Consider the following 24,771-nt stretch of genomic DNA (forward strand, 5'->3'; position numbering starts at 1 on the left):
ATGTGTTGTGTTTCTCTTTTCACTGCTGGATGAGAAATGATGGGAGTTGGCCCACGGGCACACCGAGAGGGCCGGATCCCTGCAGTCTGTGCAGATGTGTCCAACCAATCAGAGCTCGCATGATTGTGAAAGAGTGGGGTGACACAGGAAGTGAATCATGGAGGTTTGAGAGAGTGCTATTGATCTGTGGAACTCTGTGAAGGTTTCTGGTGATAAGGTCTTCTGGTCCTCGAGGTTTGCAGTTGGTTTTTCCGCCCGTTTAACCTCTATTGGGGTCACTGGAGTTCAACGTCTTTTGGATTGGGTATTAACCTTCAAGAAGGTCCTCTAGAAATACAACCAGTACCTCTGGAATGTAAAGTTGTATTGGATTCTGTATTATCTTTAAAGAAAGTCCTATTATATCTAAAGGGTATTTTACGAGTTTCAAAAGTGTATGCCGGTCTCTGTAGTTGTTAGCTTAGCTTAGCACAACGTGTAGGTCCTGTTTCTTTCTGACCATTACCAGAGCGCACTATATGATATATTGTATAATCTGTACGAAAACAAAAGAGAGTGTTCACTTTGCGGTTTTATAGAAGTTTATGTACAAATTGTCGTTTTCACCCTTTGGTTGTCTGGTTTGTCGATGCCCAGACAGAACCAGGCTAGCTTTGTGGCCTTGTTTCCAGTCTGTTATGCTAAGCTAACCGTCTGCTGGCTACTTATTATTGACATGGCATCCATCTCCACATGTAACCATGGTAAAAAAGCAATCAAAGCAATCAAGCATATTTGCCAAACTATTCCTTTAAAGGGTCTTTCCTGGCTACCTCTGGGGGTCTGTGGGGGGGTCTGTGGGGGAGTCTGTCCCGGGTGTAGGAGTCTCTCTGGCGCGTGGAGGCCTGCTGTTGTTGGCTGTTGCTCCTTATGCTGTCGGTGGCTCAGCGTTTTGAAGGTGCTAATGAATGTTTCCAGCCCGCTTCCAGCTGGAGCCTGCTGGAGGAACATAGCATGATCACATCCCCTCACATTAAAGGTGAAGGTTTGCAGGCCCAACATTTGGCTGCAGTGAGACAAGCTGAAACGTCACCGTAATGTTACACCACTGCTTCTGGAAACAAGCAGAGGTCATGCTGCATACAATATCACAGCAGGACATAACTCACAGGAGACCCTGCAGCATGTCATCAGACCGGGCAACACATGGCATGGACATCACATGTTGTGTATTGATAGGCCCTCGAGTCAGAACATTAAGTCATACAGAAAAAGGCCAAATTGAGATTTAATAAAGTGACCTGGCCGTAGCTACAAACGCTTTAGAAAGACAAATTGAATCAAAGACCCTTTTTTTAAATAAACAAAATGAGCAAATATTTCCCCTCCCTTTTAGTGTTAAATAAACAGTGAGGCGATCAGAGCTGGAATATAGCCAATTTCACATTTACTAAGTTTTTTTTAAGTAAAAGCTAGTGGCCTGGCTTTTTAAATACTACTCTATATTTTCCAGAGTTACTGTTGACACGGATTATTTGTAGTTGTAAGGGTCTGTTTTTAAATGTTTGTTTTACATTTGAACTGGTTCTAGGAATCAGGAAACTTTCACTGTTTTTACAATTTCAAAGTATTCCTGTTCATGTTGGCTCATGTTGATGTATGTGTTTTCTAATTTCTTGACATTCACAATCAAATCATTGTAGTGCAGAGTTTTTAATGTCAATTTTGTCAATTCTCTCTCTCTCTCTCTCCCTCTCTCTCTCTCTCTCTCTCTCTCCCCCTTCTGTAACTACTGGGTCTCTCTATCATTTGAATCCCTCCTACTTTTCTCTCTCTCTTGCTCTTTCTCATCCTCACTCTCCCTTTCACTCGCCCAGCCCATATCCAGTGACATCACAACTTCATTACCCAATCACCATGAGGCCAATTTGTCACTGTCAAAGTCCTGGCCAATCAGCTTCTGTATGCTAATTACCCCCAGCCAATCCCAGCATGTGTGGGTCTGCTGTGCATTATATAAAGCAGGCAGGCAGAGGAGCAGGACACATGAGGAGGGAGAGAAAACAGGCTGATGACTCCATGCTTGTAGTGAGAAAAGGACAGCACAATGTGTGAGGTCATTTGATTGACATGTGGTCTCTGGGAAAGGCAGGCATAGAGCAAGATGTGAGAAGAAGTACAGGTGCAATTAGATATAGAAAGAAAGAAATGCAACTCTTTTTATCAAATCATTTCTATATTCTCAGCTGTTGTAATGCAACACACAAACAATCGCACATCTTAACTAAGTATATGTCTGTGAATAGAAGAACGCTGTAAGAACACCAACATGGAGAATGTTCACATGCACATGCCAGTCTCCTGGTCTTTGATATAGAACACGTAGGTCTTCACTAGAACACATCATTCATGTGTTTCTACTGGGGAGTTGATTTTGCTTAAAAATATAAATACGCTGAATTACAGACATCTGTTTCCTAATGAAGTCAATGGGAAACAGTGTGTTTGGGTCTTCACTGTAGAGCACATCGATTATTGTAATTGAACACATGTCTTTAATACAGGAGACATTCATACTACAGAACTATACAGCACACAGGTCTGTAGCCTACTATAGAACACTTACTGTATATTCACTTTAGAAGACACATGTCTTCATTAAAGGACACATGGTATTCACAATTCAAAACACAGGTCTTAGTATTATAAAACATAGGTCTTAAAAATAAGAAATGTTCCATCTTCTGTCCTCACTGGAATGTTAATGTGATATCTAGCTTGGCAGATAACTAACAGTTTCTTCAATGAAAACGAGACAGTGCAAGTTTAGGATTTAGAGTTTATATTTAAAGTCATTTTTCTAAAACTGAAACACACATTTACAAGGTGTAATGAGTTTATAATTGTTTTCACATTAACTCACATTGAATAATGTGTCCCTGCAAACAACATTAACACACAAATGTAAGATTTCCATGCACAGACCACAGCTGACCAAGCATTAGCCTGGATGCTAACCTACCATTGCAAACGCCATAGACAAGCTAATGTGATTAGCATTGCCATTATTTCAATTTACCTCCATCCATATCCAACTGTTTTAAATAACTATTCTTAAAAAAGTATTTAAAATAAATAAAGCTGATAATCTACAGACACATATGCTTCAAGGTTCAGTAGAGTTAAATAATTGAGAAGGCAAAACACGTGTTGTTCTTCATAGACTTTTCAGTGCAATAAATAAAACTATGGCAAATCTGCGTGGACAAACAGTGTCAAACAGCCCGAACTCTGCCAATTCTGTTGAAGGGGCAGCAGCACCACGCTTTACTCATAGGGTTTACTATTATGTTATGGTGTGATGTGTGTACTCTATTTGTTAAGCATTACAGCTATTTGAGATGTGTGCATTGTGTCAGCGATCTGTTCTGGGTTGCGTTGCAACAAATGAGGAAACTGAAGAGCAGGGAAGAAGATAGAAAGGTAGCCTATTTTGGAAAACAACTTACAAGTAGTCTCCATTACAACTGGCCTTATATTTGGGAAGTTAGATGATCCCCAATTCATAAAACCATATGGAGAAAGATGAATATGTGTCCGACTTCAGTACATATAAATAATTGAACAGGTATGGTGTTCATGCTGAATTGGACTGCATTCCATGACAGACATAAACCACCAGATGGCGACAAATGGCTGCCTTTCCCAAGTCTGCAGAAATCAAATCAAGTTTGACATGTGTCTGCCTGCTGATGCAGTAGGGTAGGGAGATACAGGTTCTCAGAAGATTCAGCAAATACTCATATGCATTCAGAACTGATATACATTAACACCAACTTTTGGGGAAAAGATGCATTTCCTAATTATTAGATGCAATAACTATTGTCAGTAATGTTACATTCTCCTCACATATGCATGTTTTAGTATAAGATGTGTCTCTCATATGTGTTTTTAATAACTTGTGATAACTTGCAAGATCTTTGTCTGAAACAGCAGACTTCCCTTGTCCAATACTTTCATTCAGGACTTAGGGAACTCAGCTTTAAAGGGGAACAATTACTGAATCGTGAATAATTAAATCCGGAAAATATCTTAAAATACAATAACAAACTGTTTTCATTATTAATTTTCCTAATTATAAATGTATTCATGAATAACTCTGTAAGTGTTCATTAGGTGGAGAGTGCTGTTAACTGCACTCTAAAGCAGGACTGTAAAAAGTATAGAGTAGAATCGATCAGACTACTGTGATAAATCCTCAATTAGAAGAAGGCAAGGATCTCCCTATCCCTGGAGCAAACTGAATGAAGTAAAAGACAAAAGAAACAAATAAAAGTATAAACGTAAATTAACATCTATAAGAAATAAATAGGAGACATTCGTATACTTTATTATCTTTGCAATGTCACACATTGTGTCCACAAGATAACTACGTCCCTATCCAGCAGCATTTGGAGGCATTATACTCAATATTGTCACAACAAAAGATGGTCGCCCAACGTGGGGCTCGAACCCACGACCCTGAGATTAAGAGTCTCATGCTCTACCGACTGAGCTAGCCGGGCGTTGTTGACCGCCATCTGGTGGCGATATTTAAATAAAGTCATAACAGAGACAGCTATGGCCTACTGTGGACTACAGCTACATTATTTTCGTCAGTGTATCGATATTGTGATTATGAATTATGATTTAATAACCGAAATAATGATGAGCAGTGATAATCTGTCAGGAGCCTGATTATGTGACTGAATGGACATTTGGACGAATGATCTGACAGAGAAACTCTCTCTGAATTATTGCTCTCCATAATAAAAGTGAACGTGAGAAACAACAGATCATAAACAGAAACATTTTTGAAATGTCTAATGAAAGCTTTTTGTGGTCTTTTTGTCGTCAAGATCTAAACCCCAACTCTTATCCAGTGTTATATTTATTCAAATTATCACTAAATAAGTGATAATGATAGTAGAGTGGCTTTTTGTGAATGCATATAGCTTTACATAATATACAGATAGGATTGTTTCTAGTATGAGATACTTTTTTTAACGTGTGTCTTTTTTTCAGTTTTGTTCATAAGTATTACTTATTTAGAACCAGAAAATGTATTGAAACCTTTTTTTTTAACCATTAACAGACTTTTATTTTGAGCTAATTATTTTGAGTCAGTCAACAAAGTTTATAAATAATAATAGTTTTTATTAAACATGTATTTATTAGAATTATTTAAACGATTACAAATATAACTCTGCTGTGTGTTTCTTTTTACTTTTACTCAGTTACAAATTATTTTTAGTCTGGGACTGTTTCTGGATCAGTTGCAGGCAGCCAATCACATCCATCAGAAAAAAAAGCAGAACGAACGATTGGCTGGGGGAGAGCAGGCACCTGCTGACGGCGCTACGTTTCTACCAATAACCTCCCTGACCACACCCACACGTTCGTTAATATTCATAAGGGTCCTAGATTTGTATCCTGATTGGACAGAGAGCAAATTCATTATAAACTAGTGACATTATGACTGTTTTTCATTGGGATTAAAGCAAACATATTTTCTTTTTTTTGCATTGTAAATGAGATTTTATCTCAATGCTGGTTAAATAAAGGTTAAATAAAAATAAAATAATAAAAAATAAATAAATAATTAAGAAATCAAATCAGGAATAAGAGGACACTGAATGAGGACAAATGTTTTATTAATCGTCAGTCTCACAACATCCAAATGTAAACAAAATGTCTTTGGCTTTTTTAACTAAGAAAATATTGAATAGCAAGCTTTCAGAAAATACACATTATATTCTTTATAACTCTGTCCATAAAAGTATCTGCATTTTTTTTAACCTTCAATGTCTCTTTGACTATTAAGATACATTATATGTTTGGATCCTTATTTAGCTTCATAATAATTCAACTTTATAAAAAATGAAGGATTGCCGGACAGTAACATGTGGCCACATGGTGCTAACATTTCTTTAGTGTCATAACAAGGCATCTTTACATTCCTTTAAAAGGCTCTATCTAACTTGACTAAACTCAGCATTTCAGTGCACAAAAGATTTGAACTTATATTTTCGTAAATAACATGTTTCAAATGAAAATACCTTTATCTTGTTATGTGATATTTAACTTTTTTCCAGTATCTATTCTGATTTAAGATGCAAATGAATGTTTATTCCCCTAAATAGATTGTAACATTTTGGGAAAAAACTGTATTTTTCTTTTTTTTTTCAAATAAAAGTTGATTTCAAAATAATTGATCACTAACCAAACTTTACAGAAGCACAGCTGGACCCAAGTCTTCTCCTTTCTTTCCCTGATGTCCTTTGGCCCGTCAAATGATAAATCTATAACTCTCTCAAACCAAATAAATTAATACATGTCACACACAATGTAACAAAAGGCCAACCCACAACATGTCTACTACTGGCTGGTTAGTGCTTTAGAAGCAGCCTCTTGGCTAAAAGGCTTGTCACCACCTTCTCTTCACTCCTAGACTTAAATAAGAATTACAACAGGTCATTTCAGTATGGACCATTTGATCTGCTCCTTGGCCGACATCAGAACCTGGTACACAGAAAGAAAGAACAAAAGAAGATAAGACAAATATAATTTAGCAAGATGTAATACAGCAGCAAAAGAAAATACAGTACAAATTAAAACCTAAACCAGATGAAATATGAAATATAATCAGTGTTTGAATGTATTGATATGTATTACTCTATACTTCACTGCATTTATCTGAGAGCTTGTGTTACTTTACAGATTCAGACACACAAATATACAGTAGATCAACTCATACATGAGCATTGACATACAAGTATAGGTTCAAATACCCAGGTGATGTACACAAATCACTCAAATAGGATCAGATGTACCAGCTGTGAAAAACACATGAATGCATCACTTGTTATAATCCAGTAATCTAATATGATACGGTAATGGGAAATCATTATGCCCATAGGTAAAATAAGACTTTTTATATAGTAACTAACTATTTTGGTAGTAGATTGGTTTTTGGATTTTTACTGAATGCTTTTTCCACCTCGGAATATAATACAGTACATTATGAGAAGTCTTGTCAATTATGCAGTTAACTAAGGAAAGCCTGATTTTTGTGTGAGAGAACCATTAAATACATGTTTGGCTGACAGTGATAATTATTTTCAGGTAAAAAATATGTGTATTAAATTTCTACAATGCATAACCAGGGTTTGTCATTTAGAGATGGACAGCAAACGGTATGCCAATGATCATTATTTTGATGATAAAACACATGTTTGGAGTGAGTGTATACAAGTTGTACAGTGTTGTAGTAGCACTGTTCAAACACTAGAGGTCACGCTCTGTTCACACAGGGACAGGAAGGTTCATTTACACGTTTGACATTCTTTTTGAGAAATGTTTTGTTTTGTCCAGCCTCGTGTTTACGATCATAACAAAGATTATTAAGCAGACACATTTTAAGGTAGGAGTCATTTGGCCTTTTAAAAGACCCCTCTTTATATACAATCAGATACAATCAGAGAATTCAAATCTATTTTTAAACCTTTTCAAACGGCTGATTTCGTTGATCTCAGTGACGTATGGGCATAGATATGTCTCATAATTATTTGTGTGAACATAAAAATAATTTGTGTGTAAATATGTGATTTGTAAATGTAAAACACCATCCACAAAATGCATTTAAAAGATTTGCAAACTCACAAATAAATGTGCAAGTGTAAAACGGATCTGCAAATACGCTAAATATTTTCACAAATAAAAAAAAGATCTGTGAATATCTCTTTAACATTTACAACTTTCGATCAGGCATTTGTGAATCCATTTTGTATTTGCCGACCAAAAATGCGCTTGCGGATCTCAAATCTCTGCTCGTGGATCTCACATTTCTGCTTGTGGATGTCTTTTTACACACACGGAATTTTGAGACATAAGAGGCTTCTCAATACTCAAATTTCCCCTCCTCGACTCCCCTCCTCGACTCCCCTCCTCGAGACTTAGTCCCGCCCACAGGAGATGCGAGCGGAGGACCGAGGAGGGGAACCGGGGAAAGAGGAGGGGAAGCAGCAGACGTTTAAAGAAATGAGAACTCCTCTCCTCTGAGCGGTCATATTAAAGCGACGTCCGTTCATTATTACGTGGCAACAGCTGCATCAGCTGTCGAGTGTTTTGTCATATTTTATAATCTCTGTTAGATCAGCTGAACATTGTTCCCCCACATATTTACCTTGAATTCATTGAGAGTGCGGTATAATGAGACAATAACAGGCTACAGATGCGGACACACACACACAAATATATTTATATAAATATATGCAATTTAAAGTATGAGAGCACTCTCATAATAACGTAACACAATCAGAGACTGAAATGGGGAATTGAAATTACGGGCCAAAAGTTGTATTTGCAAGTATTAAAAGTAAGCAGAGGACACCAAACCAACTGAGACCTGTCTGTCCGCCGCATCTGCGCACACATTGTACCACACACACACCTACACACTGTACAGGACATACCTACACACTGTACCACACACACACACACACACACACACACACACACACACACACACACACACACACACACACACACACACACACACACACACACACACACACACACACACACACACACACACACACACACACACACACACACACACACACACACACACACACAGTACCACACACACCTAAGCTCCTAAAGCATAATCAGGCTACAGCCGTTGTGTATTTTAGTATGTGAAGCACTAAATGTTCTTAGAAAAATATCGACTCTTTGTTTGTATATATCTACTAAACTAAAGCAAATAAAGAGAGTAGGTCTGTTATACTGAGTGATATTTATTTTACACACTGCTCTGCTTTCTGCAGGACCTCACAGCTGTTCTCACTGTAAACATCGCGTTGCGATGAGAGCAGTTTCTAAAATAATATCCAGGGGTTGCATGCAGAGCTGTCATTGGCTGAGATAAGTCCGGCCGTGTGTCACGCCTCCACCGTTCCCGGAAATGCATCCGCGGAGGAGCCGTGGAGGAACCATCAGTGTATCCTCGGTTATAGCTCCTCCAGAGAGCCTCCTCGACGCTCGATCCTCGGTCCTCGGTGTGCATTTAGAGAAATGAGACGTCCTTCAAAATGGCGCGCTGAAATTCATTTCCGGGTCACTACCGGAGGACCGAGGAGTCGAGGAGTCGAGGAGGGGAAATTTGAGTATTGAGAAGCCTCTATATTTTCCGCCGGTCTCGGCTAAAATCTACTCGTGTCACTCGGTTATTTTCGGAAACCACGTGATGGCCTGCTGATGACGACATTTCCGCATGATTTCAAAGTAAGAGCATGATGGTTTGTTTAATGCTCTGTTTTTTATTATAATGAACAGCGGAACGTTAGATGCATTCTTTATCACCATCATCATCATCATCATCATCATCATCATCATCATCATCATCATCATCATGTTATAGTGATACAGTTAGTTTGTGTTAGTTTATTGGTTCAATACAGCATATATCGAGCACTTTCGTTGATGTTGAAGTGCAGGCGATACGCCACTTCTGGGTCCCGGGGGGCTATATAATTTGCAAATCTTTTAAATGCATTTGTGGATGGTGCTTTACATTTACAAATCACATATTTACACACAAATTATTTTTATGTTCACACAAATAATTATGAGACATATCTATGCCCATAGTGATGTTTCGCATGATCAAATACAATTCCTATAAATTATTCAGTGATTTTGGAGAAACCAGCTCAAGTGTGCTAGAATTTGAAAGTACACAACCGAGAAAAATCTGCCCCTTCCTTCAAACTTCCTTACAGAGCCCCTCCTCCAATACGCACGAACGCGCACATGACCAATGAGGGCACGAGATAAATGTGTGCACGAGGTGGAAGGCTGACAGGCAGGTAGGCCATCCAGTTATTTGACGCGGGCCGGGGCAGATAATTGGTCGTGCTTTTTACAGCGCCACGGCTTCCACAGATGAAATATTTGTATATATTTATTGTCAAAGCATTTAATGTATTCATTGCTATCGGGATGTTAAGAGCATTCCATGGAACATAACAAAAAGTGTTTCTGCCCTAGGTTTAATACAGGGAAATAACAAGGGTGAAAGGTCACTGAGAAACAGAAGTCACTCAAATCAAAAGAATGTCTAAAATAAGCCTCTCGAGTTCGTTACCAACCTTTTTTTGTCAAAAGATGTACATGATCAACTGTAGTTATTTGTACTTCTTAATCAAGACCTTATTTAAAGACTGAGCATGTAGTTCTTCATTTAAACAGCAGGGGGCACATGGAACTCAGAAGCCATTCACTGCAGTGTGGGATGCTGGGAAATGCAGTCACATAAGCCTAAAAACAAACTCCTGCCAAACTGATGCTAATCCTGAATAGCAGGTGTACATTTTAGTATCATATAATCATCATTATTTTCGGAAGCATGGGTACCTTTAACACTTACGGCCCGTCCACACTACAGCTTCAAAAAAAGCTTGGAGCTGGGCGTGTCTGAAGCTCGACCAACAACCAATCACATGAATCTCCCGCCCCTGACACACAAGCAGCGGTTTAATTAGCTAGAGCTTGTACTGGCATATGATTGGCTGACGCTTCCACCGAAAGCTTCAGAAGCTTCAAAAGTTGAACATTGCTCAACTTTTGCAGCCTGAAACGCCAGGAAAGCTCCGCTCTGCTTCCCACAATGCAGTTCGGCAAAAAGTGACGTCACCCCATTCAAAGTGAATGGGCAGACGCGTTGGAAACCGTTTTTGAAGCTGTCGAAGCTGTAGTGTGGACGGGCCGTTATGATCATTGTCATCAACATCTCAATGTGGTTCTCCCCCAAGCTTATACATGTCATCAGTAATTAACTAAAACATTTATGTGTCATATTTGCATGTGTGTGCTCACTCAGTATAAAAACTCCTCCATTTCAAACCCCTGCTGTAAGCTTCCGGAGTCTTTAGTCTACACGGTGGTGCGGTGATGAAGTATTTTTGTAGGCTGACCCTGAAGTTAGCATCACAAGGGCTCCCTCGACCAAAGTCAATGGGAATCTATGACAAACACACGTTTATGATACTAACACGTTTTGTTCATAATATCCACATATTAACACCACTTTTATATAGTTGAAGCAATTGCCAAAAGTAAAAAGCTAAGGATAGGCTAAAAACAAACACATAACGGTTGCAACACTTCATATTACCACCGCTAAGCTAAGGCGGCTAATGTTCCTGAGGATCTAATGCCGTAGAACAAAACATAAACATCTCTTACGCTTGTGCTAACACAGACCTTATTTTAGGACTCTTACCAGAAACATGTTTAAAAAACCATGGACTTCGAGACGAGGGAACCCGGAAATGCTAATATCCTAACTTATTTCCAGGTTTAGGATTCATTCCTACACCACTCTATACCTCCAAACTAGAGCAATGACCCTAGTGTAAATATTGCGTAACCTGTTGTGTTGTGTTCTCCTACACATGCTAGTCCTTCTAAATGCAATGTATCTGACCTTTAGACACTTCTAACAGAGTGCAGTAGCCCAGTAGTGATAGTATCATACGTGTTAGGCAGGACAGAGCAACGTGAAGGCTGGTGTGAAGTTAGACTTACGTTAGTGGTCAGAGCCAGCTTCTCTGTTATGTGCTGTCAGGAAAGCAACAGATACAGAACAGCTTAGAGCATGAGCACACACACACACACACACATTCACATGCACATGTTCATTTCTGCACACCAGCAGAAAGCAGAAAAAGGGAAGTATATCAGAAAAACACTTGTGGTGATGGAATGTTATTCAATCTAACATTAATAGCAGAGGAGTGATCACTTTTACACCTGTGAAGCATGTAGGGAGCTGCAGTGCTTCATCCATTGAGTATCCATCACCCATAGCTGCGAGCTTAACATGCGTGGTTAGAACAGCGTTGGCATGCAGCCGGGTGAGCTGGCTGATGTTTCATGTGCATAGAACTCAAGTCATCAAGTCAGACATGTTTTTAGCATTTGCATTTATGATAAACGTGGAGTTTGTCATTTGTGCCCTTTTTGGTCCTTTTTCCCAACTTCCGAGCAGGAATACGTGAAACAGTAAAACGACAACACATTAGAGCACCCCTTGTTGCTGGGAAACGTGTTCATTAATATGCAATATGTGTGTTTCTGTGTGTTTTTTAGTGCACTTACTAAATGTGTGTTTGTCATATGCATGTGTGTACACATTTAGTGTCATTAGGGTGTAGGAGTGTGTTACCTGGGCCACGCTGTGTTCCGATAATGGGTGGTCATCCGCCTGGACAACAAAATGACATTATTATGGAAAAAGTCAAATGCAAAAATTATGCAAACTGCTTGGTACACACTCACAGCTCAGAGGTAGAGCAGCACAAACAGGACTAGATCAGATACTGCAGAGCAGTGCTTCTCAAAGTGTGGTCCGCGGACTACTGGTGGTCCGTGAGCGCCCCCTAGTGGTCCGTGAGTATATTGGTACAATTTCACATTTTAAATAAAATAATAAATTAAAGTTTTACGCACTCTCGCGGGAATATCTCCGTAATGGAGCGAGCTTAAGTTTCACTTTCAATTGTATGATATAGCACAGCGCAACACCTTCATCACACATGTTGCCACTTGTTTGTACCATTTTCAGGCGATTTGTAATCTGTTATAGAAAAACGATGTGATTTTGGATATTTGTGGAGTTAGGTGGTCCGCGAGTGTTTTTTTATTGGTTAAGTGGTCCTTGGTATGAAAAAGTTTGAGAAACACTGCTGTAGAGACATCCACAGCCAATTACAACGCATATGTGAATGTATAGCGACGCAATAGTGTGGTGCAGGATTCAGTGCTAAAACCTGGACATGAGTTAGAATTTAAGAACTTCTGGGTTCCCTCGTCTTAAAGTCAATGGCTTGTTGAACATGTTTTTGGATAGATTCAAGCTTGAGCGATTTTAATGTTATCCAACATCAAGTATGTAAGTTCATACCCCACTCACATATACATGTCTGCAACACGCCACACATTAGCCGCCTTTAGCTTAGCGGTGGTGACGTGAAGTTGTGCGACTGATGTAGTTGGTTTGCAGCAGTACGTTTGTTATTTACTTCTGGAGATTGTATTTACGCTTAAACTATTATACAGTTTTTGTTGGTATGTGTATATGATCCTGTTGTACAAAAAGTGTAAATATCATAAATGCTTTTGCACCAAAGATGTTATTCTCTTCAATATTCCAAAATCGTAAAGAAAGATCCTATTGCTCTTTTGAAGGAGCCGTTGCGATGCTAAATCAAGGATCGGCCTATCCATACATCATCACTGCTCCGCTCCATTGGCTTCTTGCTACGAGATGGCACTACTTTAATTGTTGTTGTTTTTTTTAAATGTGTTTTATGTCGTTATTGCATTGTTGAGGAACCTGTGACCCAAGTGTTTCATTCATTACACACTACACTACATGACTGGTTGCCGTGTCTGGGTGCTCGGAGCTGAGTTGGGATAACCCTGAATTAGATTAGAACATTTTAGAAATATGAGGAATAACCTCTTGGTTTTATAAACCGTCTTGTAATTACTTCTTCATCCATTTTTGGATCTCTGCTGGGTTTTCTTTTAAAACCTTAAACCCCCCCTTGGGCTTGGTCCCTCCCCTCTCCCTCTGCGGATCTGAGGTCCGGTAGAGGGGGATGGGGCACAGAGTCACTCATCCAGGCGGGGGAGTGCATCTGACGAAGAGATAAGTCGTTGTGCTCCATCTCTGTTTCTTATCCCACATGTTCTCCCTGGACTAGAGGGGAAGCGTTCTTGTTTCTCACTATATTCTTCCTTCCCCGTTTACCTTGAACTATTCTAGGAGAGTGTGTTGACGTTGACTCGTCGGGCCTTTCCTGCTGTACTTGTTTGTTCCCCAGTTCTTTCCTTTAACTGAATCTGGGAGAGGGCATTTAGGCCTCTCTACTTCCTTCTTTTGATTAATTTAGTTTTTCACCCCCTTTCCCTTGAACTCATTTATACGGGAGAGTGCATTTACGTAGTCACGTTGTGCCTCTCGGCGTGTACTTTGACTTTCTGTCTCTTTGGAGAGTGCTAGTACGTTGGATACGTTGGGCCTTCTCACTGTTGTCCCTCTTCACTAGTATCCCATGTCCCCTCTTCATAATTTGGGTCTTCATAATTTGCACCCTATTCTAAGGGGAAGCACGATGGTGCCTTTTCTTTTCAATGTCTGGCTTTGTGTTTCTTCACCTCTTACTCGTTTAATATTTAGGAGAGTGCATTCACGTAGTCACGTTGTGCCTCTCTTCCTGGCTGTTCTCTTCATACCCTTGTTTCTCTGAGAAGAGAATAAATACTATTCTAAAAAGGAGCTGACACATGGTGTCTCTTCACTTGAGGGGTCAGAGTTCATATGGTGAGGGATTCCATGAGCGGTATGCGCCGGCCTGTGCCTTTACCCTGGACTTCTAATAGAAGTGCTCGGGTCTTGATAGATTGAGTGGGGAAGTTCATGAGATCTTTCTAGAGGGTTATCAAGAATAACTTTGATCCAATGACCTTCTCCCTCTCTGTCTGTGTCTGTGTCTTCTCTTGTTCCGATTAACCCGGCCAAATCTTTGTTCTTGTTTTGTATCTATATCTCCGGAGTCGAGGCTGATCCTCTTGCTGTAGTCCTGTGTCCTGGATCCTCTATCCTGAGTTCTGGATTAAGTCGTGGACTTCGGGTCGTGGCTGAACCTGTCTCTGCGGTCCTGCCTTGGGTCTCGTCATGCTGCTTCCCTGATGGCTTCCTCAGGATTGTAACTGACATCCTCGTGGATTCATCTTCTCATTACAGACACATGCATTTCCTATCATTCGGTCTATATGCTGTAAAATGTATTATCTCTTGGATTTACACACGGCATCTATTGCACGTCTGTCCGTCCTGGGAGAGGGATCCCTCCTCTGCTGCTCTCCCTGAGGTTTCTCCCATGTTCCCTTAAACTGTGGGTTTTCTCTGGAAGCTTTTCCTTGTACGATGTGAGGGTCTAAGGACAGAGGGTCTGAGGACAGAGGGTCTAAGGACAGAGGGTCTAAGGACAGAGGGTCTAAGGACAGAGGGTCTAAGGACAGAGGGTCTAAGGGCAGAGGGTGTCGTTTTTCTCATACTGATATTCTGAACAATCTGTGCTGTTGTATTTGCTGTAAAGTGTCTCGACTGTAGGCTATTTTTATTATATGTACAGCACTTTGGCTCCACCAAACATCGTTTATAAATGTGCTGTATAAATAAAACTTGATTTGATTTGATTTACACCGTAGTTGTGTATACGATATGACAATAAACCTTTGAATCCCTATCTGTGATGTAAATGATAAGTTCGAAGCCACAGGCTGGCTCTGACATTAGCTGACCAATCAGAAGAGTACGATCGGCGCGTGAGGTTGAACAGGACACACTAACAGCTTCTTGATATGGTTTCTGTTCACATGAAATCAATGAACACCTGTTACAACGTAGCGTGACTGACAGTCTTCTTACCCTGTAGTTGACCTTCTGTAGGACCTGCTGCGGGTCACTCTCCAGGATCACCCTGGCGACGGGATAAAAAACAAGCTTGACTTTATAGACAAAACAATTCAAATGAATAGAGGACTAACTGAGCAAAGCTAATTCCTATGTTAGTTTGTTGAGTACGTCCAAACAGCTGCACACACTGTCTTACCCTCCATCAATAATTTCATCCACAACCAGCAGCACTCCCTCCATGTTGTCCAGTAAACTCCTCCGCTCCACGTTTTTCCTGCAGAACAAATCAAACAATCTTGATTATATTACTATTACAATCTGTATTTCACATGGCCTCAACTTAACATAAAGGAACAGTTTAATATTCTATAAAACACGTTGGACGCTTGAGCAAGACGCTTAGCTTAGCTGTTATCAGGGGGAAAAGCTAGCCGAGTCCAAAAGTCAAATATGTTGTATAAAAGTAAACAGGAAAAGGTGTGGTTTTATTGGGATTCGGTAGAGGCATTTCTTTAAGAAGGAAACAATGTGAACACGGTATAGCTTAAAACAGTTTGGCTTTGTTCATTTGTAGCAAGCTAACGTTAGCAAAGTTATCAACTCCACATGTGCTTCACAGCAAATACATTTTAACGTTGTTTTTTAGGATGTCGTTTTTTTGTCGTGGATAGCACATTTTCTATAAAAATGTCCAACTTTGATATCAGGGTCATTCATCGTGTGGTCAATGGCTGGAGTGTAATTTAACATGGACAACACCTGTTTCCTAAGAGGTGCTTTGTAAAATATTAAATATGTATCTAAAAATGAGCACCAGGTGTTATTGTGTCATCATTCAGCGACCTAATTGTGAAACCTTTACAAAGTTCTGTATTTTAATTTCAAAATGGAGACCTCTCTGAGAGGCTATGGTGGGGGGGTGGCAATGTTCAGAGGCTGCATGCATGACAGTGCTTTATGATCATGTGTATGGAATATATACAGAATATAAGTCTGTAAAAAAAACGTCATTATTATTAAATACATCTGTCAGACACCACAAGAGAGTTTACCTGAGGATCTGACTGAGGGACTCAAACAGGCAGTTCAGTACGGACATCAGCATCAGCTAGAGAGAGAACAAGAAAACAATGCTTGAGCTAGATTCTGAAGACACCATTTTTGCTTCCATAACAGGCTTAAAATCCCATTGATTGATATGGTGTGTTCACATAGTATTATATACAGAGCAACACTAGCATTCATCTGTGCCATGTGTACGTAAAATGAATGTTTTGGCCATTTAGAAGGTGGCAGCTGAAAACCCTTCAAATAAAAATACACTTAAACTTTGTAAAGGTTGCAGCAGCCAACATGCTGGCACATTTATTTTAGCTCTATGTTTGGTCTCCACCACCTCCTAAGGCAGGGGTGTCAAACTCATGGCCCGGGGGCCAAATCCGGCCCGCGACTTCATTTCATGTGGCCCGCAAGAGCTTGCAAAGAATATAATACGTTTACTATACGGTTACATGCTACTTTACAGTATATCTATATATGTTCATTTTAATTAATTTCTCATTTTATAGTTATTTATCATTTTACATTTTTATCTTTGATTTATCCTTAATTGTATTAATCTGTGTGAATCTGTGCTGTGCTGTTTTTCAATCTTACCCTGTTGCTGTTAAATCACTGAATTTCCCCACAGGGATTAATAAAGCTCCATCTTATTTTACAGAAGCATGTTGCCCATAAACTACATGTCCCACAATGCATCTCATTTTGTGACATGCACACTGAAGAGACTTGCAATTATTTGCCCTGGACTTCTGCTTTCAGACGTAGTTAATTATGAAGTTATTACCCTATCCGATAATAATCCAATGTCGAGGCAATAATATAATATAATACATTATTTCATATATATGTTGTATTTTTATATATGTATTTTATATAGTTACAACCGGCCCTTTGAGTGCAACCATAATGCTAATGTGGCCCACGATGAAATTGAGTTTGACACCCCTGTCCTAAGGGAAGCTGCTCAAAGCGCCTCATTGTTCCCCAGTTAGTCTCTGTGTGCAGTCTGGGGGTAGCTCAGTGGCTCAGTGGCTCAGTCAGAGCCTTCTCAACAGGTGAAGCAAGCATGACATAAAAAAAGCCCTCCCAGCTATATTGAGTGTTCAGTGTCTGTGAACGGGTTAATGCTAATGGGTGTTGTAAAGTTCTTTGAATGTATATCTTCACACACACTGTAGTAAAGGTCCTTTAAAATACCATTAATTTATCGAAATGCACATATTACCTTCATTTCATCAACTATTTTGTACCTACCTCATTCTCCTGAGCACTTCCCGCCACGTAGAAGAAGAGATCTATACTGCTCTTATAGACGATGGTCATCCCCTCCAGGAACGCTATCTCATCTGCAGGGAGGAAAGGGATGGGTTCACCTCTCTTCTTCACACAATAATAAAGATACGGAAAGGTTGAGGGATGAATGTTACAAGAGGGAGGACAGGGGGAAGGAGAAATAGAGAGGGAGATGACCACGAGAGGAGGCAATAGAGAAGGGACAGGATAAAGAAAGGCAGGAGGAAGTAAAGGTAGGAAATGTGTAAGAAAATTAAATAAAAAGATACACATTTGGGAGGAAGCAAGGAAGGAGGTGAGGGAACATAAGAAAAAGAAAATGGGGTCATTTGTAGAACAAGAAAAGAGAGAGGGAGACAACTGATGCTTACGGGAGGGAGGAGCGGGACAAAGGGAGGGAGGGAAAGGAGATATAGCATGACATGGGAGAAAAAAAAAGGAGAAAAGGAGTAATGCGGGAGGAGGCTAGAACAAAAGGAGGATGCTGATAAGAAGGCCAGGGGCAGAGACTGAGGTATCAGCTGAGGAGTATCCGTCATCTTTCCCTGAACAGACAATACATGGTTTAAACGCGAGCAGAAAATCCAAAAGTCACTGGGTTTTCAAGGTTTGCTTCCATGTTAGGCCGAGTACTACTGCAGCACGGTGTGGCTGCATCGTGGAGATACAAGCTGGTGCTGGCTCACAGCAGGTGGAAGGTGTAACAGGTGACATTGGAGATGTGTGTGAGTGTACAGTAGAACACACAGGCAGGGCACATCAACTTACTGTCTGCTTTGTGAGTCTTGTTGAAAATGTTACTCTCAAAGGTCTTCTGTTCCTTCATGGAGGGGTAGAGCTCAGGGTCGTAGTACTGAAACACACACATACACACTGCTGGGTTAAGGCTTTTATCTACTGAACACGATACAATGATGCGGACATTTTTTTGTCCGGTGCCTTTCTCAAGGGCACCACGGCAGGGCAGGAGGTGAACTGGGACCTCTCCAAGTAGCAGTCCACACTCCATATTTTAGGTCTGGTCGGGGACTTGAACCCGGCGACCCTACAGCTCCCAGTCCAAGCCCCTGCTGACTGAGCCGCTGCCGGATGCAGTTTCGCTCTGGAATTTTTTGTTGAATAGAATTTGAATCCCTAAAATCTTCATCAAATCACATCCTGTTTTGGATAATATACATCATTTCTAATTAGCCATAGTCTTTAAATGTATTTCTCTGAGCTGTTGGTAGTGGCTGAGTATGCCATGAGGACATCTCGAGAAACGCTATAGCAGCTTTACTTTCTGTAAATTAATCTTATTAATATTCCTCTCATCATACAATGTTCACTCAATAGATCCCCTTATCGAACTCTTGGGAAGAGAGCAAAAATTGCATATTTCTTAAATATTGAAAGTTGCATTTAAAAGTAATTTTAGACTCAAATGTGGCTTGGGAGTCCACATACCAAAGACTTTGAGGTTTTAGGACTAGAACATTTTTTACATTCACATTCAAGCTTGGGATGGTCCACTGTAATGTTGGATTAGGATGAATGTGCAGTTAATGGACCCAACCATCTGCAGAACCCTCCCTGCTGGGGTTCTTACCTTTGACAAAAGTCTGTTGCCATCATTGTCCAGAATGAAAACAGCTTTCACTGTGTAGAGAGAAGGTTCCTGCAACAACACACAGAGAGGACATCTTTAATATTTGCTGAGTCACCTCAGGGAAACTTCTGGTTCCGGGAGAGGTCTACTTCATCAACACACAGATACAGTCATGCCTTACAAGTGTGTTGGATCAAACTTTATTATCAATTATCAAACAGCTTTTCCAGCAACACCCTGTGCACACATGAGCCGCCCATTCCAACACTCGTCTGTTTCATCTCTGCAGACCTCAAGGCTGCTTTTATTGTGTTAGTTCATTCAGCTTTGGAGTGGAATTTCATTCACAGCAGGGGAGATGACCGTAGACCATCCATCCATCCGTCCGTCCGTCCGTCAGTCCTTCAGTGTGAAGAGTTTTCAGAGCCGGGACAAAGTTCTGTTATGCACTGACTAGCATAGATTCACAGTCGGAGTGTATCACAGAACTTAGACCAGGAACTTATTGGCTTGGTAGACGTTTTACAGTACGGAATAAATGCACTCCAGAAGTGTGTCAGGTCTCAAGGATGAGACACATGAACATACAAGGAAACTCCACAGAGAAACTTTAGGCTTCTAACTTTTAAATGTTTTAATAATGACCATTGTCACTCCAAATGGTTAGTACAGCATGCTAGTTGAATCTGTTGGGTCCGTCAACCGTGCAGTTTTGATGTTTAATATCTCACTACTGTACAGGACTAAGGTTTAACTTCCTCACTAATGACTGCTTGAAATACGCAGCGAGATGGTTAACAAATAAATTCAGCATATTGTATGTTAAAAAAAACGACGTCACTGGAGGTGACTGTCTATTGTCTGAAGAAGTAATAAATGAAATACATACCAACATCAGCATTAGTTTCAGAGCTCAATAAGAAGCTTGTTTGACTTAATTAGCGCTTTCACACCGGAGTACTTTTCCCAGGAATAGTTCCGATAGTTCCTGGGCTTTAGCGTTCACACCAAAAGATCTGGAACTAGAACTTTTTTTCGGGAACCTTTTCACCTAGAGAGGTGGTACTTTCCTGGGGAGGAAAAGGTTCCAATTTCTGATTGGCTGGGCGAATTGCAAACCACGCCCAGTAAAACGGCAAAAAGATTTTTTGAAGCCGCCATTTTATTTGCTGCATTAGCATTATTAGCCGTTGACTGGGAGTCCCAGCAGCTTCTACTGAAGCCAGTCCCCAACTCCGGGGACTTCCGGCCGGGGACTTCGGGTGGCAGTATACGCCGTGAAGTGGTTTGCGGCCTGCCAGTAAACCCAAAGCAGAAGAAGAAGAAGTGACGTCAGCGGCTTCATTTGCCTAATCCTCCCTTATTCCGGTGTGAACGCGATTTACTAGATTATTCCAGGAAATAAAAGCTCCGGGGGAAAGGTCCGGGAACTATTCCTGGGAAAAGTACTTGGTGTGAAAGCGCCTTATGATAAATAATTGTGCTGAGACCTGGTGTAGGTCAGTTTCTATATAATGCCCCCTTAAATTATGCAAAAATCAAATCAAAATCATTTTCTATTTAAAAATGATTGCACAATATGCATATCTGCTTACTTTACGAGAGTTCCAGGAGAATGTTACAACTCTTCTATCGTAAATATGTATTAAGCTTTTTATGCATGTAAACGGTCTGCAAAGTCACACACCCTCAAATTAGACCCTGTAGCGAGTACAGCTCTAACACAGAAAATACGTGTCTATGCTGCCCCAGAACGCCTCGTTGGGGATTCTCTTTTTCCATTTTTTTCTTCCGGGAACCAAGTGAGCTCCTCACACACGCTCAGCCAGCTAAAATCTTGCCTAGGGCAGCACATTGGTTAGGGCCGGCCCTGCCTCGTCCTAAAAAGCCCCGGCACCAGCTTACAAAGCTGCGATAGGCAAGATGCCGAAAACGCCTATAAGGGGAGGAATGGATGATCTACAGTGTATATATGTATATTTACACATATTCATTTTGTACATTTCTAAAAATAAAGTTTGATGGAAATACTTGGTAGCCTTTCTTCCCTGAATTATTTGCTCCTATAACATATCATTCATATATAGCAAACCATGATTTGATTTTTCATCAAACACAGTAGAATAACTTACTCTTCTTCCGTTCTACGCCTCAAAGGCATAGACTGTGTATATATAAATCTCAAAGGTCTATAATCGAATCTGTACATGCTATGGAGGTTCTGCAGGGTGTGGGGTATGTATGGTGTATATCTTGGAATATACTGTCGTGTGCTACTGTTGGTGTTTTCAGCTAGCTGGCTACATAATGTTGTAACTGTCAGCTAGGCCACCTTTCTAATTTCTTTGCAACAGACGTTTTCCACTTCGGTCAGCATCATGGCGCAGTTTCCTCAAGTGCACCTAAATAACAACCTCTCTGGTGGTTGACTAATCAATCAATCAATCAATCAATCATCAATCAATGTGTATGTATATAGCCCAATATCACAAATGTTACATTTGTCTCAGTGGTCTTCACAGTGTGTACAGAATATCAGTATGACAATACGACACCCTCTGTCCTTAGACCCTCACATCGTACAAGGAAAAACTAATCAGAACAGAGTGGCCGAGCTGACCAATCGGAGCACACTGGGCTCACAGGGAGGGGGGGGGGGGGGGGCAGGAGCTCCAACAAGCCGTTTAGGACAGAGAGTGAATACACATGCTATACTGAGATGCTGTGAGAAACCAATGTGAGTTTGGAACATTGAACAATATAAATCTATTCTAGTCGACCTCAACAATGGAACTATGATCAGTAGAAATGGCCATGACATGGGACCTTTAAGTGTGTGAAATGTGTTGAAACAAAACACTTGGTAATCTGTATTCTTTATTTAAAAAATGGAAAACACAAATCGTAGCACCGCAGATACACAAGCCGTTGTTACACACCGGTCCGGCTTGGTGTGAATTGAGCATAGTGAGTGTTTAGTCCGTGACAAACCAAGCCTAGACCAGCAGCCTGTCCGATGAGCACCTGTCAGCACAGTTATTGCGATGTGTCAAGCGTCATTGGTACTAGCCATTGTTGGCAACTTTTAGCCCAATTGACCAGGATGATTCGCCAGCGAAAAGCATAAATCCAATATTTCACCCAAATAAAAGCAACTATAAAAAGACAAACCCTGACTAGATAAAGACTCAGAGAACTGTGCTAAACTGCTATTGGCACAAGTCGCCAAGAGAGAATGGTTAGAAAAAAGAGAGACAATTTGCATGCATGTGGAATAAAGGAAGTTGAGACAGATGTTCATGTTTCAAAAGCCGTACAAAGTACAAAGAAATCAAAAAATAATTTCTCCTCAGATTAAAAAAATCCCATACTTTCTGACCCTCAAAATATAACCTATTTCACAATATTCTGTCACAAAGCAAGAAATGCTCCAATGTAAATCACTTTTCATTGTTTTAGCGTTGTTTTCTTATTTAGTTTTCTTTCAAATTCATTATTCACATGTTTGAACCATAGCGTCATGACAATACAACCATAAAGTAACATCGAAAATGGAGAGAGAGAGAGAGAGAGAGAGAGAGAGAGAGAGAGAGAGAGAGAGAGAGAGAGAGAGAGAGAGAGAGAGAGAGGTGGACGTGGCACTCTCTGTTCTACACGTCAACCGGTCTGTGCACATATGCTCACCACAAGCACACATTTAACTACGCCATGTGTGATATAGACAGACAGACAGGACTGGGTCTCTGACTAAGTCTCGGACCGGGTCTCACGGTGCGCCTGTTGATCCTCCTGTTGCGCTCTGACTGGTCTCTCGGTGATAAGTGGATATCAGAAGCGACTCGCACTCTCTATTATAATAGAGTTAAGTTAACACGCTATAAATTGCCGCACTGTATCCAGCCCGGTTTCTACTATTATTATACGCATAGAAGAAGAAAAAGTGTGTCTATCCCAGCTGCTCGAGAAACAGTGCGATCAGGCCTGCGCGTTCACAGCAACAGGATCAGGTCACACTCACGGTCATTAATTAAGGAATAACTCAACCTGTCCCTGATCTAAGAACAGTCTGCAGACACCCCCCCCCCCCCCCCCCTCCTCCAATCGAATCAGCCATAATGCAACAGATGTCGTCGTCCCCCGTCCCCGCGCTATAATAAAAGCAGTGGAGAATGCACAAACTGCAGAGCATAAACAGCACCGGGACAGTAAAGTGAAGAAGCCGGTGCCCCGGCCCGGTGTCACGGCGGAGAGCTCTTACCGGAGACGTGGAGTCCATCGCTGCTCGCTCTCTCGATCGGTGTGTTGACGTGGACAGCGCTGAGCTGTCACACCGAGATCAGCGCCCGGGCGCAGTCCCGCTACGCAGGAGCAAAGCGCACTCCCGACTGTCTTCCTTTTCTCGCTCTGAGGCCTTTCAAAATAAAAGTCCATGTGCTCCTCCAGGGGGTACCGTACCATGGGTTACAGTTCAATCTAACATAATAAGGTTGTGACATGGTGTATTCTATTTTTCAACAAATTCCAGAAAAAAGCAATACTTAAATCTAAATTTCATGTGTGGCAAACCTCATTAAGCAAAGTATGCAGCTTAATATATATATATATTATTTTTTTTAATAATACACCTGTAATCCACACGATTACCTGATTGATACGTGACCTTTCTTTAATACAATAAAAGTGGATGAAACAGTTTGTACTTTTTATTTAATCCAACACTCACATGCCATAAATGCTCAATTTTGTTAATTAATTGGATTCTAACAAAGTCCCCAAAAAATCTATCACTATTTGTGTTCAAGTAACACTATTAGAAACTGCATTTATTTCTTTAGCAAAAAAAGGAAACGACACATTTTGGAAGTGTTTTAAAGGTCCCATGTCATGCTTTTCCGGTTATTACCCGCCCCCTTGTGTGTTATGAAGGTTTTTCTGCATGTAAACGGTCTGCAGAGTCACAAACCCTCAAAGTGCACCCTGTAGCGAGTACAACTCTAACACAGAGAAGACCTCTCGAACGCCCCAGAACGCCTCGTTGGACATTTTTTCCTTTTTCAATTTTTTTCTTCCTGAGTATAGTGATGTAACCATGCCATGGAGCTCCACACACACACGCACACACACACACACACACACACACACACACACACACACACACACACACACACACACACACACACACACACACACACACACACACACACACACACACACACACACACACACACACACACACACACACACACACACACACACACACACACACACACACACACACACTTATCTTTTCTCAGCCGCGGCTCCGTGGATCTCAAGC

General features: G+C 40.7%; 1 protein-coding gene and 1 non-coding gene across 3 annotated transcripts; both read right to left on the reverse strand.

Moving 5' to 3' along the window:
* Positions 1-4,471: 4,471 nt before the first annotated feature.
* trnak-cuu (transfer RNA lysine (anticodon CUU)) lies at positions 4,472-4,544 on the reverse strand. Its single transcript has one exon. It is a non-coding gene; the product is annotated as a tRNA-Lys (tRNA).
* Positions 4,545-5,655: 1,111 nt separating this feature from the next.
* copz2 (COPI coat complex subunit zeta 2) lies at positions 5,656-23,822 on the reverse strand. Of its 2 annotated transcripts, XM_034078487.2 has the most exons (10): positions 23,713-23,822; positions 19,455-19,523; positions 18,635-18,719; positions 17,828-17,919; positions 16,564-16,619; positions 15,708-15,785; positions 15,524-15,575; positions 12,251-12,289; positions 11,611-11,643; positions 5,656-6,540 (listed from the first exon to the last, which is right to left on the reverse strand). In XM_034078487.2, exons 1-10 carry the CDS (start codon positions 23,728-23,730, stop codon positions 6,493-6,495), a joined length of 570 nt encoding a protein of 189 aa, XP_033934378.1. In that variant the 5' UTR covers positions 23,731-23,822; the 3' UTR covers positions 5,656-6,492. The 2 variants fall into 2 exon arrangements, with proteins under 2 accessions (XP_033934378.1, XP_033934379.1); XM_034078488.2 differs by lacking the exon at positions 11,611-11,643.
* Positions 23,823-24,771: the final 949 nt, after the last annotated feature.

This window comes from Pseudochaenichthys georgianus, unplaced genomic scaffold (genome assembly GCF_902827115.2).
Source record: "Pseudochaenichthys georgianus unplaced genomic scaffold, fPseGeo1.2 scaffold_436_arrow_ctg1, whole genome shotgun sequence".
Taxonomy (NCBI): domain Eukaryota; kingdom Metazoa; phylum Chordata; class Actinopteri; order Perciformes; family Channichthyidae; genus Pseudochaenichthys; species Pseudochaenichthys georgianus.